We start from the raw sequence: 14,667 nt of genomic DNA, 5'->3' as shown, positions 1-14,667 counted from the left end.
TATTATTATTATTATTATTATGTCAGTACAACACAGAAAACGAGATCACTATGCTGGATTTCGTATTTCATCACCAGTTGGGCGCTTCCCAAGCACCTAAGACTGCGTGATGTAGCGGTGAATTATGTTTGCCAATCCCAGTAAAGCGGCCTTTTGCAATTGACAGATGGAGATTTTGTCAATTCCGATGGTTTTTAAATGTCCGCTGAGGTCCTTTGGCACTGCACCCAGCGTGCCAAGTACCACTGGGACCACTTTCACTGGCTTATGCCAGAGTCATTGCAGCTTGATTTTTAGATCTTCATATTTCACTAATTTCTCTAGCTGCTTCTCCTCAATTCTGCTGTCCCCTGGGATTGAAATGTCGATGATCCATACTTTCTTTTTCTCATTATTATTATTATTATTATTATTATTATTATTATTATTATTAAAAAAGCAAGCTATGAGATGGCGAAGGTAAATAAAACATGGAATGGCCTCCGGAGTAGGTGGTGATGGAATGGCTTCTGGAAAAAGTTGCTGACCCTTGCTTTGAGAACACAAAATTACAGTGATACTAGCGAGACAAACCAAGATTTGGAAAGGTTTATTTATTTGATTTTTATCCTAGCTTTATTATTCCATAAGTAACTCAAGTCAGTGAACATACTGAATACTCCTTCCTCTTCCTATTTTCCTCATAAGAACAAACACTGTGAGGGAAGCTGCGTTGACAAAGAGGGACTGGCCCATGGTTACCCAGCTGGTTGTCATGTCTAAGGTGGGGCTATAACTCCCAATCTCCTGGTTTCTAGGCCAGTACCTTCACCACTGCACCAAACTGGCTTTCATAAAAAACAATGGTTCCCTGCATCATTCTGAAATGGCCAATAAGCACAGTTCCGATCTCACCTACTGCTGGTCACATGACTTTGCCATGTGAATTCCATAGCAAAGCATGGAATTCACTTCCAGAAGAGGTCGTGACAGCTGTCAGCCTTGATAGCTTCAAGGCAGGATTAGACAGATTCATGCCAAGTGTATCAGTGGTTATTGAAATGGATGTCCATGTGCCACCTCTATGTTGCTTGAGGCAGGCAGGATTCCCTTGAGTACCATTTGTTGGGAGTCAGGGGAAAGGGAAGGTCTTGCATTCTCTTTCTGCGCAAGATCCCTTTGGACAATTGGTGGGCCAATGTGTGATGCAGAATGCTGGACTCGATGGGCTTTGGCCTGATTCAGCGTGGCTCTTCTTATGTTCTTATGTTCTTATTAACAGAAAAAAGACAGTTTTATTATTGGTACACCTAAGGATAGCTCAAGATTGTCACTGATGGTCCAGAGCACAGGTGTCAAATTTGCGGCGTCACATTGCCATCCCATGACATATCACAATGTTTTCTCCCTTTGCGGAGCTGGGTGGGTGTGACCTGAGTGTGATACATCTGGTCCATGGGCCGCCAGTTTGACACCCCTGATCTCGATCAGTGTTTCCCAACCTTGGTAACTTGAAGATATCTGGACTTCAACTCCCAGAATTTGCTGGCTGGGGAATTCTGGGAGTTGAAGTCCAGATATCTTCAAGTTGCCAAGGTTGCCAAGTTGCCAAGGTTGGGAAACACTGATCTAGAGACAAGTTGAAGTGATGACATGTTTTGATGCAAGAGGGGAAAGGACCAGTTTAGAAGCAAGAATGAAGCTTTCTTTTAAAGAAAGTTAGCCAAAAGATGTCCACAACACTAGTGGGATTTGGAAAATAGAAAAGGTCATAAATAAAATGAATAATACAGTTGTCAGAATTACTTTGTGATGTGAAATGATTTTCTTATTTTATATATACACACTCAGACATTTTCATAAAGGAATGATCAGGAGGGACACAACTGGTGGTGGGGTATGATTGATTGTCTGGTGGTGGGATCACTGAGCACATGTTATATGTTATATGTTGTGTGTGTGTTTTATATTATAAAAATCAATAAAAATATTAATTTTAAAAAAAAGGAGAGACACTTCTTCCTAATGTTTTTTGTTGGGAGCTAACATCTTTAGGCTTCCCCCCCCCCCGCCTTTTTAATGAATAAATAAATAAATAAGGAAATCTACCCAGAATCGCTTGCTTCTGAGATGGCCGGTATATAATTTTAATTAGTAAATAAAATGCAATAAAAAGTAAATTAAAGGCAACACCAACATAAGCTATTATGAGAAAATACTAAGAATAAGATAGTTTGTAAAAAAAATAGACTTCATGATGCTGGGGGTGCAGATAAGTCTCTGTCAAAGGTTATTTGAGAGAGGAAGCACATACACACAGTTGATTGAGTTTTAAGTAGCTGAACAAGCATACAATGGAGTTACATGAACTGAGAGTTCAAAGGGTCATTTTGCTTAACAGCTATTTATCTAACATGTCTTGGGGTATTTGAAAACAGTAGGGACTATTCTCTGTCTTAAGTTCTTCAGAGAAGTATAAATTCTGACTAAGATGGAAAAAAATTCTAATTTCTCAAAGGCATCATGTAACAAAATACATGTACTTTTCAGTAGTAATAATCTTGGAAAGCAAACAGCTAAAACTTTTAATATCCATTTAAAAATATTATGGAAGTTTTAAACCTCTTGAATGTAAAACAGCTTATGACGGTTGGTTTTACTAATAGGTCCTCTCAGTTTCATTTTAGCAACCAACTAATAATCATTTGAAATACGGATTCAGCCGAGTTCTATATATGTTTATTTTGAAGAGTGTTCCAAGCAAAAGTTTTTACTAGAGATGGATATGTAGGAAGCATTTTGGTTTACTCGGTTTCTTATTTTTTCATCGTCGTAGCCACTAGAGCCTCCCCAGATTGCACAATTGTGGCATGTGACCAGACATGAGCAGTGTAATTTCCTGCTGATATTTTGTGAGTAAACAGGCTGAAATGGTTGCATCCAGATGCAGGTAGTGTTAAAATAGAAACATAGAAACGTAGAAGACTGATGGCAGAAAAAGACCTCATGATCCATCTAGTCTGCCCTTATATTATTTCCTGTATTTTATCTTACAATGGATATATGTTTATCCCAGACATGTTTAAATTCAGTTACTGTGGATTTACCAACCACGTCTACTGGAAGTTTGTTCCAAGGATCTACTACTCTTTCAGTAAAATAATATTTTCTCATGTTACTTTTGATTTTCCCCCCAAGTAACTTCAGATTGTGTCCCCTTGTTCTTGTGTTCACTTTCCTATTAAAAACACTTCCCTCCTGAACCTTATTTAACCCTTTAACATATTTAAATGTTTTGATCATGTCCCCCCTTTTCCTTCTGTCCTCCAGACTATACAGATTGAATTCATTAAGTCTTTCCTGATACGTTTTATGCTTAAGACCTTCCACCATTCTTGTAGCCCGTCTTTAGACCCGTTCAATTTTGTCAATATCTTTTTGTAGGTGAGGTCTCCAGAACTGAACACAGTATTCCAAATGTGGTCTCACCAGCGCTCTATATAAGGGGATCACAATCTCCCTCTTCCTGCTTGTTATACCTCTAGCTATGCAGCCAAGCATCCTACTTGCTTTTCCTACTGCCCGACCACACTGCTCACACATTTTGAGACTGTCAGAAATCACTACCCCTAAATCCTTCTCTTCTGAAGTTTTTGCTAACACAGAACTGCCAATGCAATACTCAGATTGAGGATTCCTTTTCCCCAAGTGCATTATTTTACATTTGGAAACATTAAACTGCAGTTTCCATTGCTTTGACCATTTATCTAGTAAAGCTAAATCATTTACCATGTTACAGACCCCTCCAGGAATATCAACCCTATTGCACACTTTAGAGTCATCGGCAAATAGGCAAACCTTCCCTACCAAACCTTCACCTATGTCACTCACAAACATATTAAAAAGAATAGGACCCAGAACAGACCCTTCTGGCACACCGCTTGTAACCAAATACCAAAGACAGATGAGATTCCAAAATTCTGCTTCAGTTCCTCCACTGATGTAATTATGATCTTGCCCTGTCTGTTTTGGCACTTGTCTGTTCAAATAATAAAAGGCTTTGATCAATGATCAGCTGCCCTCTCAGGACAGAATATTTTTCCAGTATCATTAGGAATGCATATAGTGGATTGAAGAATCACTTGCTGGCATGCTACAAGAGTAGAGAGCACTACAACCTTGTCCAGTTGACCCAGATGTGGACTTGGATAGTTGCAACTGTACTGAACAATAAAACTACAGTAGTACCTCTACCTAAGAACGCCTCTACTTACGAAGGCCTCTGTGGGGCCTCTCTAGAAATCTCCTGGGTGGAAACAGGGCCAGAAAAGGTGGGGAGAAGCCTCTCTAGGGCCTCTCTAGGAATCTCCTTGGAGGAAACAGGGCCGGAAAAGGCATGGAGAGGCTTCTGTGGGGCTTCTCTAGGAATTTCCTGGGAGGAATCAGGGCCTCCACCCTCCTTGTGGTTTCCCCAATCGCACCCATTATTTGCCTTTACATTGATTCCTATGGGAAAAATTGCTTCTTCTTACAAACTTTTCTACTTAAGAACCTGGTCATGGAATGAATTGCATTCGTAAGTAGAGGTACCACTGTATGTCAAACTGACCTCAACAGTTTTAAAGAATTTATATCTGAAGCCTTAAACTCACAATCTCATAGTCATGGTCCAAAAGCCTGCTGTGGTGCTCTGGATGTTTTTTCTGCAGTTCTAATTATCCTCTGAAGTCTATGTCTGTTTGTTGGGTTGCAGAACTAAATCAGACAGTTATAGAGGTGCAGCTGATAGACTTAATAAATCATCTGTAGAACTGTATTAGCAACTCCTTGGGCAGTTTGAGCTTTCTGAGTTGGCGCAGAAAGAACATTCTTTGTTGTGCTTTTTTTGATGATGTTTTTGATGTTAGATGTTCATTTTAGATCTTGTGATATGGTTGAACCTAGAAATTTGAAGGTCTTTACTTTTGAATACTCGGAACATACACTTTTCGGAATGATCCTTACTGAACAAAATAGACATATCCCTTTTTCATTGTGATGGGTTCCTATTTCTAACCCTCTATCAAAGTTCAGGTTTTCTTCTGCATCCTTGGGGGATGCTTGAAGAACCAAGAGATCAGGAAAGAGCCGGTCTTGGATAATGACAGCAGATAAAGATAGGAATAGATACCATGACTGATGCATCAGTCTGTTCCCAGTAACACAACAGGGAATTCCTGGAGCCTCTGCCCTTTGAGAGCCTAAGAACTAGAGTCTTTTCATGTATCTGTGACTTATCTATCACCTACCTTCTTTGGTATTTCTAGCCTCTGCTTTCAATTATCAGCCAGCTGAAGAGCACTTAGTAATTTCAAGACAAAACTCTTGGAACCTCTGACCTCTGCTTGTCAGATAACCTAAGTATTTAGTGAAAATACACCATCATCTCATTGGTTTGAAGCTGTAAACATGTGCGCTTTGTTCTCTGTCAGCTTACAGTAACCTCCACCACCTAGAAGTGATTGGTTTACTTTCCTGCTTCTGCAGGGGATGTAGAGATTGAAGTAAGCCACGCCAAGACCTTGTATCTCTCTTAATAGGAAGCAATGACATTTGTGAGGTGTTATGTGTATGGATTAATTAGGCGTTGCCTTCACAATCCCAGTTCCATTAATACCCAGGGTATTAGCAACAAGGATTTAATTCTTGGCAAGACAAAGGGTAGATCCAGGATACAGAGCAGAGTGGGTGGAATGTGGTTTTTGTTTTTTTAATTTTAAAACTATATTAAGCCTCTTTTGTGGTGCAAATGTCCATTTGTCTGTATTTTACACTTCACAATGATAGGAAAGCAAGCTTCCAATTTCCAACAATTGTGGTCAATGGTCAGTACTGGGACCACAGAAAAGAGGCTTAAAGGCCCCGGATGGCTTGGGGACCTCAAGTTAACCACTCCTCCTATAAATGAATCACCAGTCCTGCCATTATGATGAACAACAGCTGCAGCATGAATGACTTGTTCAAAACAATTCAGAGAGCTCGTGACTAATATTTTTGTCTAATGAGCATCCTGCTGTAGATAGAAGTAGCTATATAAAAAACAAGGTTTTCAATATGGTTTTATTCGCAGAGCAAATATAGCTGGGAATATGAATACCACCGCATGAGAATGGAACAAGCATCCATGTAATACATTACAACTCCAGCCAAGGCTTGGCCAGCTTCGTTTCCTCAAATGCTGTCCAAGCATCCATGCCAAGATCATCTGCTAGTAATTCCTGCTCATATAGAAAGATGAACCAACCCAATTTCATAATTCTTTTCTAACATGTGGAGATGTTCTTTTGCCCACAACTTTATTGCTTTTAAATATATAGTCTATTTTTTGTACTCTTTGCCGAAAGATTTCCTTTCCGAAGCACTTTGACCTTGTGACTTTTGGTTACATAGAAACATAGAAGACTGATGGCAGAAAAAGACCTCATGATCCATCTAGTCTGCCCTTATACTATTTCCTGTATTTTATCTTAGGATGGATATATGTTTATCCCAGGCATGTTTAAATTCAGTTACTGTGGATTTACCAACCACGTCTGCTGGAAGTTTGTTCCAAGGATCTACTACTCTTTCAGTAAAATAATATTTTCTCATGTTGCTTTTGATCTTTCCCCCAACTAACTTCAGATTGTGTCCCCTTGTTCTTGTGTTCACTTTCCTAAAACACTTCCCCCCTGGACCTTATTTAACCCTTTAACATATTTAAATGTTTCAATCATGTCACCCCTTTTCCTTCTGTCCTCCAGACCAGTGTTTCCCAACCTTGGCAACTTGAAGATATTTGGACTTCAACTCCAAGAATTCCCCAGCCAGCGAATGCCAGATATCTTCAAGTTGCCATGGTTGGGAAACACTGCTCCAGACTATACAGATTGAGTTCATTAAGTCTTTCCTGATACGTTTTATGCTTAAGACCTTCCACCATTCTTGTAGCCCGTCTTTGGACCCATTCAATTTTGTCAATAATTTGTTTGTTGAATGTCTCTTACAGATCAAATTAAAATCTTCAATGAGTGTTGAATTAACATGGATTGTGGATTTTTAACCTGTTTCTTTCATTTTATTTTCATAGTGGAAAGAGACAAGGATTTTTCTCACCAACGACGGCACTACAAAGAATTCCGATTTGATTTGACTCAGATCCCTCATGGAGAAGCAGTGACAGCAGCAGAATTTCGGATTTACAAGGATCGAAGTTACAGTCGATTTGAGAATGAAACAATTAAGATTAGCATTTATCAGATCATCAAGGAACATCCAAACAGGTCACTTTTTCTTCCAGTTAAACTAATTCTTCAGATTTAGGAACAAGGGGTTGTTTTCTTTCTGTTAAGGAATTAAATGTAAGTGGAAATCCAACAAATGTGGCAACAAAAGAGTTAAAAAAAACAACAGTTGAAAGTATTTTCAAAAGTTTTGTTTGAGCTGACTGATCAAGAAATAACTTGGTAGCTAGCTGAGTTGTTGCAGTATTCTTGCAGATTATACTACCAAATGTAAATTTTGGATTATGTTCGGATTTTCAGTGCTGTGATTTTGTGACATTTTTTAGGTACACACATGCTTTATGTCTCTGCAAGGTTTACCATAATTGCTGTAGACTAACCGCCCTTGGAATGTGCTACATCTTTTGTTGCTGACTTGGGTGTTGCCCTATTACCCCTATGCTCTTTGTAATCCTTGAAGGACAGCTAACACTGCCAGCAGTTCAGTAGTCCGATTCTGATAAGCTCAAGGTTGACTCAGCCTTCCACCCTTCCAGGTTGGCTAAAACGAGGACCCAAATTGTTGGGGTGGGGGGCAACATGCTGACTCTGTAAACTGCTCAGAGAGGGCTGTAAAGCACTGTGAAGCGGTATATAAGTACAGTGTTCCCTCGCTTTTTGTGGAGGATGGGTTCCGAGACCGCCCGCAAAAGTCGAATTTCCGCGAAGTAGAGATGAGGAAGTAAATACACTATTTTTGGCTATGAACAGTATCACAAACCTTCCCTTAACACTTTAACCCTCTAAATTGCAATTTCCCATTCCCTTAGCAACCATTTAGATTATTACTCACCATGTTTATTTATTAAAGTTTATTAAAAAAATATTTATTAAAAGCAGACGAAAGTTTGGCGATGACATATGACGTCATCGGGTGGGAAATACCGTGGTATAGGGAAAAAACCCGCGAAGTATTTTTTAATTAATATTTTTGAAAAACCGTGGTATAGACTTTTCACGAAGTTCGAACCCGCGAAAATCGAGGGAACACTGTATATAAGTGCTATTACTATTTCCCAGGCACTCAGATTCTGGTTCCTGACCAAGGATGTCAGATGTAGATGTCAGCTTAAACTATGCACTCTGACCAAACGATACTCAGCATTTACTTATCATATCAATTAAAAATGTCAAGCAGAGAAGCATGCTTCTGAAATTCTGAAACCACAACATATTTGTATTATAATTTAAAAGGCTACAGTCCTTTGGCAGATACCCCACTCCCCATCCCCCATAAACTGTCAAGAAAAATAATTAAAGAGATAAAACACATGCCACTATATTCCTTAGTTAGGGGTGGTTTTTTGTGGTATTCTTTTGCCTGGAAACTGTGTTTTGTCTTCCATTCTCATATCCTTCATTTTTAAATTTATTATTATTATTATTTATTAGATTTGTATGCCGCCCCTCTCCGAAGACTTAGTAAAACTTAGTATGTTCGATATTGTGCATGCTCCTCGGGACGTACAGTAGTCCCTCGCTATACCGCGCTTCACCTACTACGGCTTCACTTCATCGCGGGTTTTCAAGAAGTATTAATGAGAAAAATCATTTGCGGATCTTCGCTGGTTCGCGGGTTTCTGAGGAAGTTGATCGGCAGATTTAAACAGCCCGCCAAACTCGATCGGCAGGTTTTTCAAAAAAAATATATCTAAAATTGTAAATACTGTATTTAAATACTGTATCTAAAATAAATACTGTGTGGGAAGGGTTTAAAACAATGAAAACTTACCAAACAATTACAATATAAATACTTAAATAAGTACTATCAGTCGATAAATTCCCCATCGCGGATTTCACCTATCGCGGCCGGGTCTGGAACGTAACACCAGCGATAGGTGAGGGACTACTGTATTTCTATTAGGGAAAAATGGGAGTTTTTACATTGCAAAATGCAATGTCTGGAAGGCATTATTATGTAGGTGCATGGAAGCAATGCAGTGGTGGGTTGCTCCTGGTTCGGATCGGTTCTTAGAAATGGTAGCATTGACGGCAGGAGGTTCCGCCCACCCACCCAGAACACTTCTGCACATGTGCAGAAGTGTTGCACACTCACCCAAACATGCGCACAGGCACAAAAAAGTGACAAAATATTTTATGACCCACCATTGAAACAATGGTATATATGTGTTTTCAAACAGCTGATGATGTTGATGCTGTAACCATCTAGGCAAGAAAAAAAACCAAACAGTTGAGATCAGACTGAAACAAAATGAAATATGGAAAGAGAACACTAATTCCGCCCCATATAGATAAGAATGGCCATTTTGTCTCTAACAGAACCATTTTCAGTATGAATATGGTTTCATTCATTTCATTTCATTTATTAGATTTGTATGCTGCCCCTCTCCGCAGACTCGGGGCGGCTCACAATAATAATAAAAAACAATATACAATGGCAAATCTAATAATTAAAATATCTAAAAACCCTTATTTAAAACAATACATCCACACAAACATACCATGCATAAACTATATAGGCCAGGGGAGATGACTCATTTCCCCCATGCCTGATGGCAGAGGTGGGTTTTAAGAAGTTTACGAAAGGCAAGGAGGGTGGGGGCAATCCTAATCTCCGGAGGGAGCTGGTTCCAGAGGGTCAGGGCCGCCACAGAGAAGGCTCTCCCCCTGGGTCCCGCCAGATGACATTGTTTAGTCGATGGGACCCGGAGAAGGCCAACTCTGTGGGACTTAATCGGTCGCTGGGATTCGTGTGGCAGAAGGCGGTCCCGGAGATATTCTGGTCCAATGCCATGAAGGGCTTTATAGGTCATAACCAACACTTTGAATTGTGACCGGAAACTGATCGGCAACCAATGCAGACTGCGGAGTGTTGGTGTAACATGGGCATACCTAGGTAAGCCCATGATTGCTCTCGCGGCTGTATTCTGCACAATCTGAAACTCTGAAATTCACAGCTCTGATTCTTCACCAAGAGTCCATGCCATAAAAATGTTTACCTTGTATATCAAAGATGTTTTAAGATGAAGGAAAAAATGGTTTTACCTGTGAATTTTCCCATAAGATCTCTGAAGTGGAAAGAAGTCTGTCCTATTCATTTGGATATTGGTGATGTTTTCCTGTGAATTGTATATAGCCTTTGCCTGTTGTGTGTTATAAATCCCCTCTTTACATAAGTAAGTACTTTTATTTGCTTTTTAGCAATAACTAGTCCTTGTTGGAGGAGAGATTTTTCCCTTCCTTCATATGGAAGAGCAAGAAAAAAAACCATTATGAAATCAAATGGCAGGTTTTAGATTGGTGGCTGAGGATATCAGGTCAAAAAGATGCTGAATGGGGTACAATTTAGTGCAGCAACTTGTAGGCATTTTATTTACTTACAGCTAGAATAGACATGGTAATAACCATAGTAGCTATTTAAAGGACTGATCCTGGCTATTTCCTATCAACAAAACACAAAAACACTTTTGTTTTTATTGCCAGAGTAAATTTACTATAGATATAGACGCTCTACTTAGAATTTGAAGGGCCTTTCTTTCAGAATTTTCAGTGTGGTTTGCGGGTTGCTACGTCATTTATTTTATTTTATTTTATTTTATTTTATTTTATTTTATTTTATTTTATTTTATTTTATTTTATTTTATTTTATTTTATTTTATTTTATTTTATTTTATTTTATTTTATTTTATTTTATTTTATTTTATTTTATTTTATTTTATTTTATTTTATTTTATTTTATTTTATTTTATTTTATTTTATTTTATTTTATTTTATTTTATTTTATTTTATTTTATTTTATTTTATTTTATTTTATTTTATTTTATTTTATTTTATTTTATTTTATTTTATTTTATTTTATTTTATTTTATTTTATTTTATTTTATTTTATTTTATTTTATTTTATTTTATTTTATTTTATTTTATTTTATTTTATTTTATTTTATTTTATTTTATTTTATTTTATTTTATTTTATTTTATTTTATTTTATTTTATTTTATTTTATTTTATTTTATTTTATTTTATTTTATTTTATTTTATTTTTTTGTTTATTTATTTATTTATTAGATTTGTATGACGCCCCTCTCCGAAGACTCTGGGCGGCTAACAACAATATAAAAAGACAATGTAAACAAAATAATCTAAAAAAACCCCAATTTAAAGAACCACTCATACATACAAGCATACCATGTATAAATTCTATAAGCCTAGGTGGAAGGGAAATTTCAATTCCTCCATGCCTGACGACAGAGGTGGGTTTTAAGGAGCTTGCGAAAGGCAAGGAGGATGGGGGCAACTCTGCTATCTGGGGGGAGCTGGTTCCAGAGGGTCGGGGCCGCCACAGAGAAGGCTCTTCTCCTGGGTCCCCCAAATGACATTGCTTAGTCGATGGGACCCGGAGAAGGCCAACTCTGTGGGACCTAACCAGTCGATGGGATTCGTGCAGCAGAAGGCGGTCCCAGAGATATTCTGGTTCGATGCCATGAAGGGCTTTATAGGTCATAACCAACACTTTGAATTGTGATCAGAAATTGATCGGCAACCAATGCAGACTAATATTCTGGGGCTTTCATGCATCTGAGTCTCAGCTATTACTCACCTTTAATTATTTCCCCCCTCTCAGTCATGTTGGCATTTTTTCTTTTCTTTTCTGTTCCAGGTGTTTGTAATGTAGAACTGGGTAGCTGCTAATGAGAGGTTCCTTTTCCCCACCTCGGGTGCTTTGTTGCATTTTATCCACTTCAAAGAGTTTCTGTCTGTTTTCTTTTTTTCATTAAGAGGTTTATGCTCTCTGGGTGCAGGTGGTGCTATGAAACTGTTTCTCCCTCACCTCTTTTTTCCTCACAGAAACATCTAAATCTGCAGGGTAAAATTGCTTGAAAAGTAGTAAACGGATAGTAAGCATCACCCACAGGAAAGGTGTGAAGTCCCCCTTACAAGCATCACAGGGCGTCCTCGATTTATAACCACAATTGAGCATTCTAAGCAAGACAGTTGTAAAGTGAGTTATGCCCTATTTTACTTTACACATCTTTGCCATCCAACCAACCGTAAAAACTAGCCAAAATTAATAAAGTTAAAATGCAGCTGCTCCATTTTTTTAACAGTTTACTTGTCCTCAGAAAACAAGGCTGTATAACTAACCAGTGCAATGGCTGGAAAGTAGAATTGATTGAATTGGGTTCATATTAGAAGCTCCTTTAAATGGAAGAAAATAAAAGCAGCTGGACTTTCCTTATTTTTCTCTGAAAATGTTTCACTTTTCATCCAAGAAGCTTCTTCAGCCCTGAGTGAAGGGTGGGGAATGGTGACCATCCAATCAGAGCTGAAGAAGCTTCTTGGATGAGAATCAAAATGCCTTCAAAGAAAAACAAGGAAGTCCAGTTGTCTCTTGAAAAAGTACCTTTGAGACTGAATGTCTGAGAATCTCCATAGGAAGAAAATATCGTTCCCAGGCATCTGTAATGGTGTAGTCCAGACACAGAGCCAGGCCTCTGGTAGCATATTCATTGCACATGTCCTTAAATCACAATACCTGAAGCTTTTCATGTTGTGAAAACATTTAGAATTCTGAGAAAACACCAAAGACACAATCACGCAATGTTTACTTTGTGGGACAAAACAAATCACAATATCCAGTTACCATAGGTAAACAAGAGAGGTTCTTATTTTCTGTAAATCTGCAGGATGCCTTAAGTGGAAGTAATATCCACCCACTCAGCCTATCAGTGTCATTTTTCTGGGCAGATGAACATACAGTACTTAGTTACATTGTGGTAAGATGGGCAGCCAATAAATTTAATAAATAAATACTTCCAAATAAAGCACCGCGCTGTAATCCTCTGTAATCTTTATTTTCTGAAAATGCCCTTTGAGTTGTATTAATTTGTCAATTTGACTCTTTTGTAATCTACTCCAATCTAAAGATTCTGGGTGATCTATGACAAAGTATGATATACGTACAATATAATTAAACTAAGTAATACCCCCTTTCAAAAGTCCACTCATCATTAATTAGAATCAAAGCATTGATGGAATAAAGTTTGATCCTAATTTGAAACTAATTTCTGAAATTCTTTTTTTTTTAATTTAATATTTTTATTGATTTTTCAAAGACAAACATTACAAACATAACATGAAACATAGATAGGAGCTACCGTTGCTCCGCTCAGGTTAGAAGTCTTCATTGTACAGAAAAAGAAAAGGTAACCTTGTTATTTGATCAAGCCAGAGAATATTCAAAAATATCTATAGTAACACTCTTATTATATAAAGAAATAAGATAAGAAAAATAATAATTTTTTAAAAATGACGTAAGGTATGAAAGGAAAAACACATGTAAAAAAGAGATTTATAGAAAAAAAAATTCAATCTGAAAAAGATAAAGTATCTGTAATAACTCACTATTTTAAAAATACATCTAATCATATATTAGAAAATATATAAATCTTAATTATAGATTAAATCCATCTAAAAAGAGAATATTACGTTTTAATCTTGAAATGTCTTAATTTACATAACAAAATCTATTGAATTAAATTTTACTAATACTACGACAGCTTTATAAATTTTTCGTTCTGTCGCACCAAGTATATACCATCTGCCATATGTTATAAAATTCTGATTCTTCCTGATTATTTAACTAATTTCTAAAATTCTAATTAAAACTTAAGACAGTTCAACAGCATACGTACTAGTCATTGCTACCCATTCAGACACATGGACAAGCTAGTGGTTGATTTAGGGCCCCCAGGTCTGCCGGCATAGCCAGGTCTTTGTGGCCTTATGGAAAGCCAGCAGGGTGGGGGGCCATATGGACCTCAGGGGGGAGTTGATTCCATAAAGTCGGGGCAGCAACAGAGAAGGCCCTCCCCCATGGCCCCGCCAACCTGCATTGTTTAGCTGATGCGACCTGGAGGAGGCCGACACTGTGCTCTAATTGGCCTCTGGGAGGTATGTGGCAGGAGACAGTCCCATAAATAATCTGGCCCTGAGCCATATAGGTGATGACCAACGACTTGAATTGTGCCCAGAGACTGATGGGTAGCCAGTGCAGCTTGTGGAGTATAGGTGTTATATGGGTGTACCGAGGTGCACCCATGACAACTCATACGGCATTATAGAAAAGGCCTACCACGTGGCTCACACCTTGTTGAAGGAAGGAAGACCCTTAGCAAGTCTTCACAGGCATTTATATATCTGAATATATAAAAGTGTAATACTATGTAGGGCTCTGGGGATGATAATCTCTTTGAAATGGACCCAGAACCTTTTTGTTAAAAATGCATTAATTTCAAAATTATTATTATTTTCTAACAAGCTAGGTACTACATTCTGGTTCAGTTATAGTTTTCGAGGCATTTCCATATAGACTATCCCACACTGAACATATACAGCAACCCAACTACATGATGATAAACGCAATAC

The 14,667-nt window shown here is 37.9% G+C and overlaps 1 protein-coding gene across 1 annotated transcript in view; it reads left to right on the top strand.

Annotated features, from left to right (window-relative positions):
- The window catches only part of BMP5 (bone morphogenetic protein 5), a 73,806-nt gene that overhangs the window by 31,964 nt on the left and 27,175 nt on the right, over window positions 1-14,667 (top strand). The window contains exon 2 of the mRNA XM_070733008.1: window positions 7,088-7,280. Coding sequence (XP_070589109.1) covers window positions 7,088-7,280 — 193 coding nt within the window. The remainder of the gene's footprint in view (window positions 1-7,087; window positions 7,281-14,667) is intronic.

Source organism: Erythrolamprus reginae, chromosome 1 (assembly GCF_031021105.1).
Source record: "Erythrolamprus reginae isolate rEryReg1 chromosome 1, rEryReg1.hap1, whole genome shotgun sequence".
NCBI classification, from domain to species: Eukaryota; Metazoa; Chordata; class Lepidosauria; order Squamata; family Dipsadidae; genus Erythrolamprus; species Erythrolamprus reginae.
This window is presented reverse-complemented; position numbering and strand designations above follow the sequence as displayed.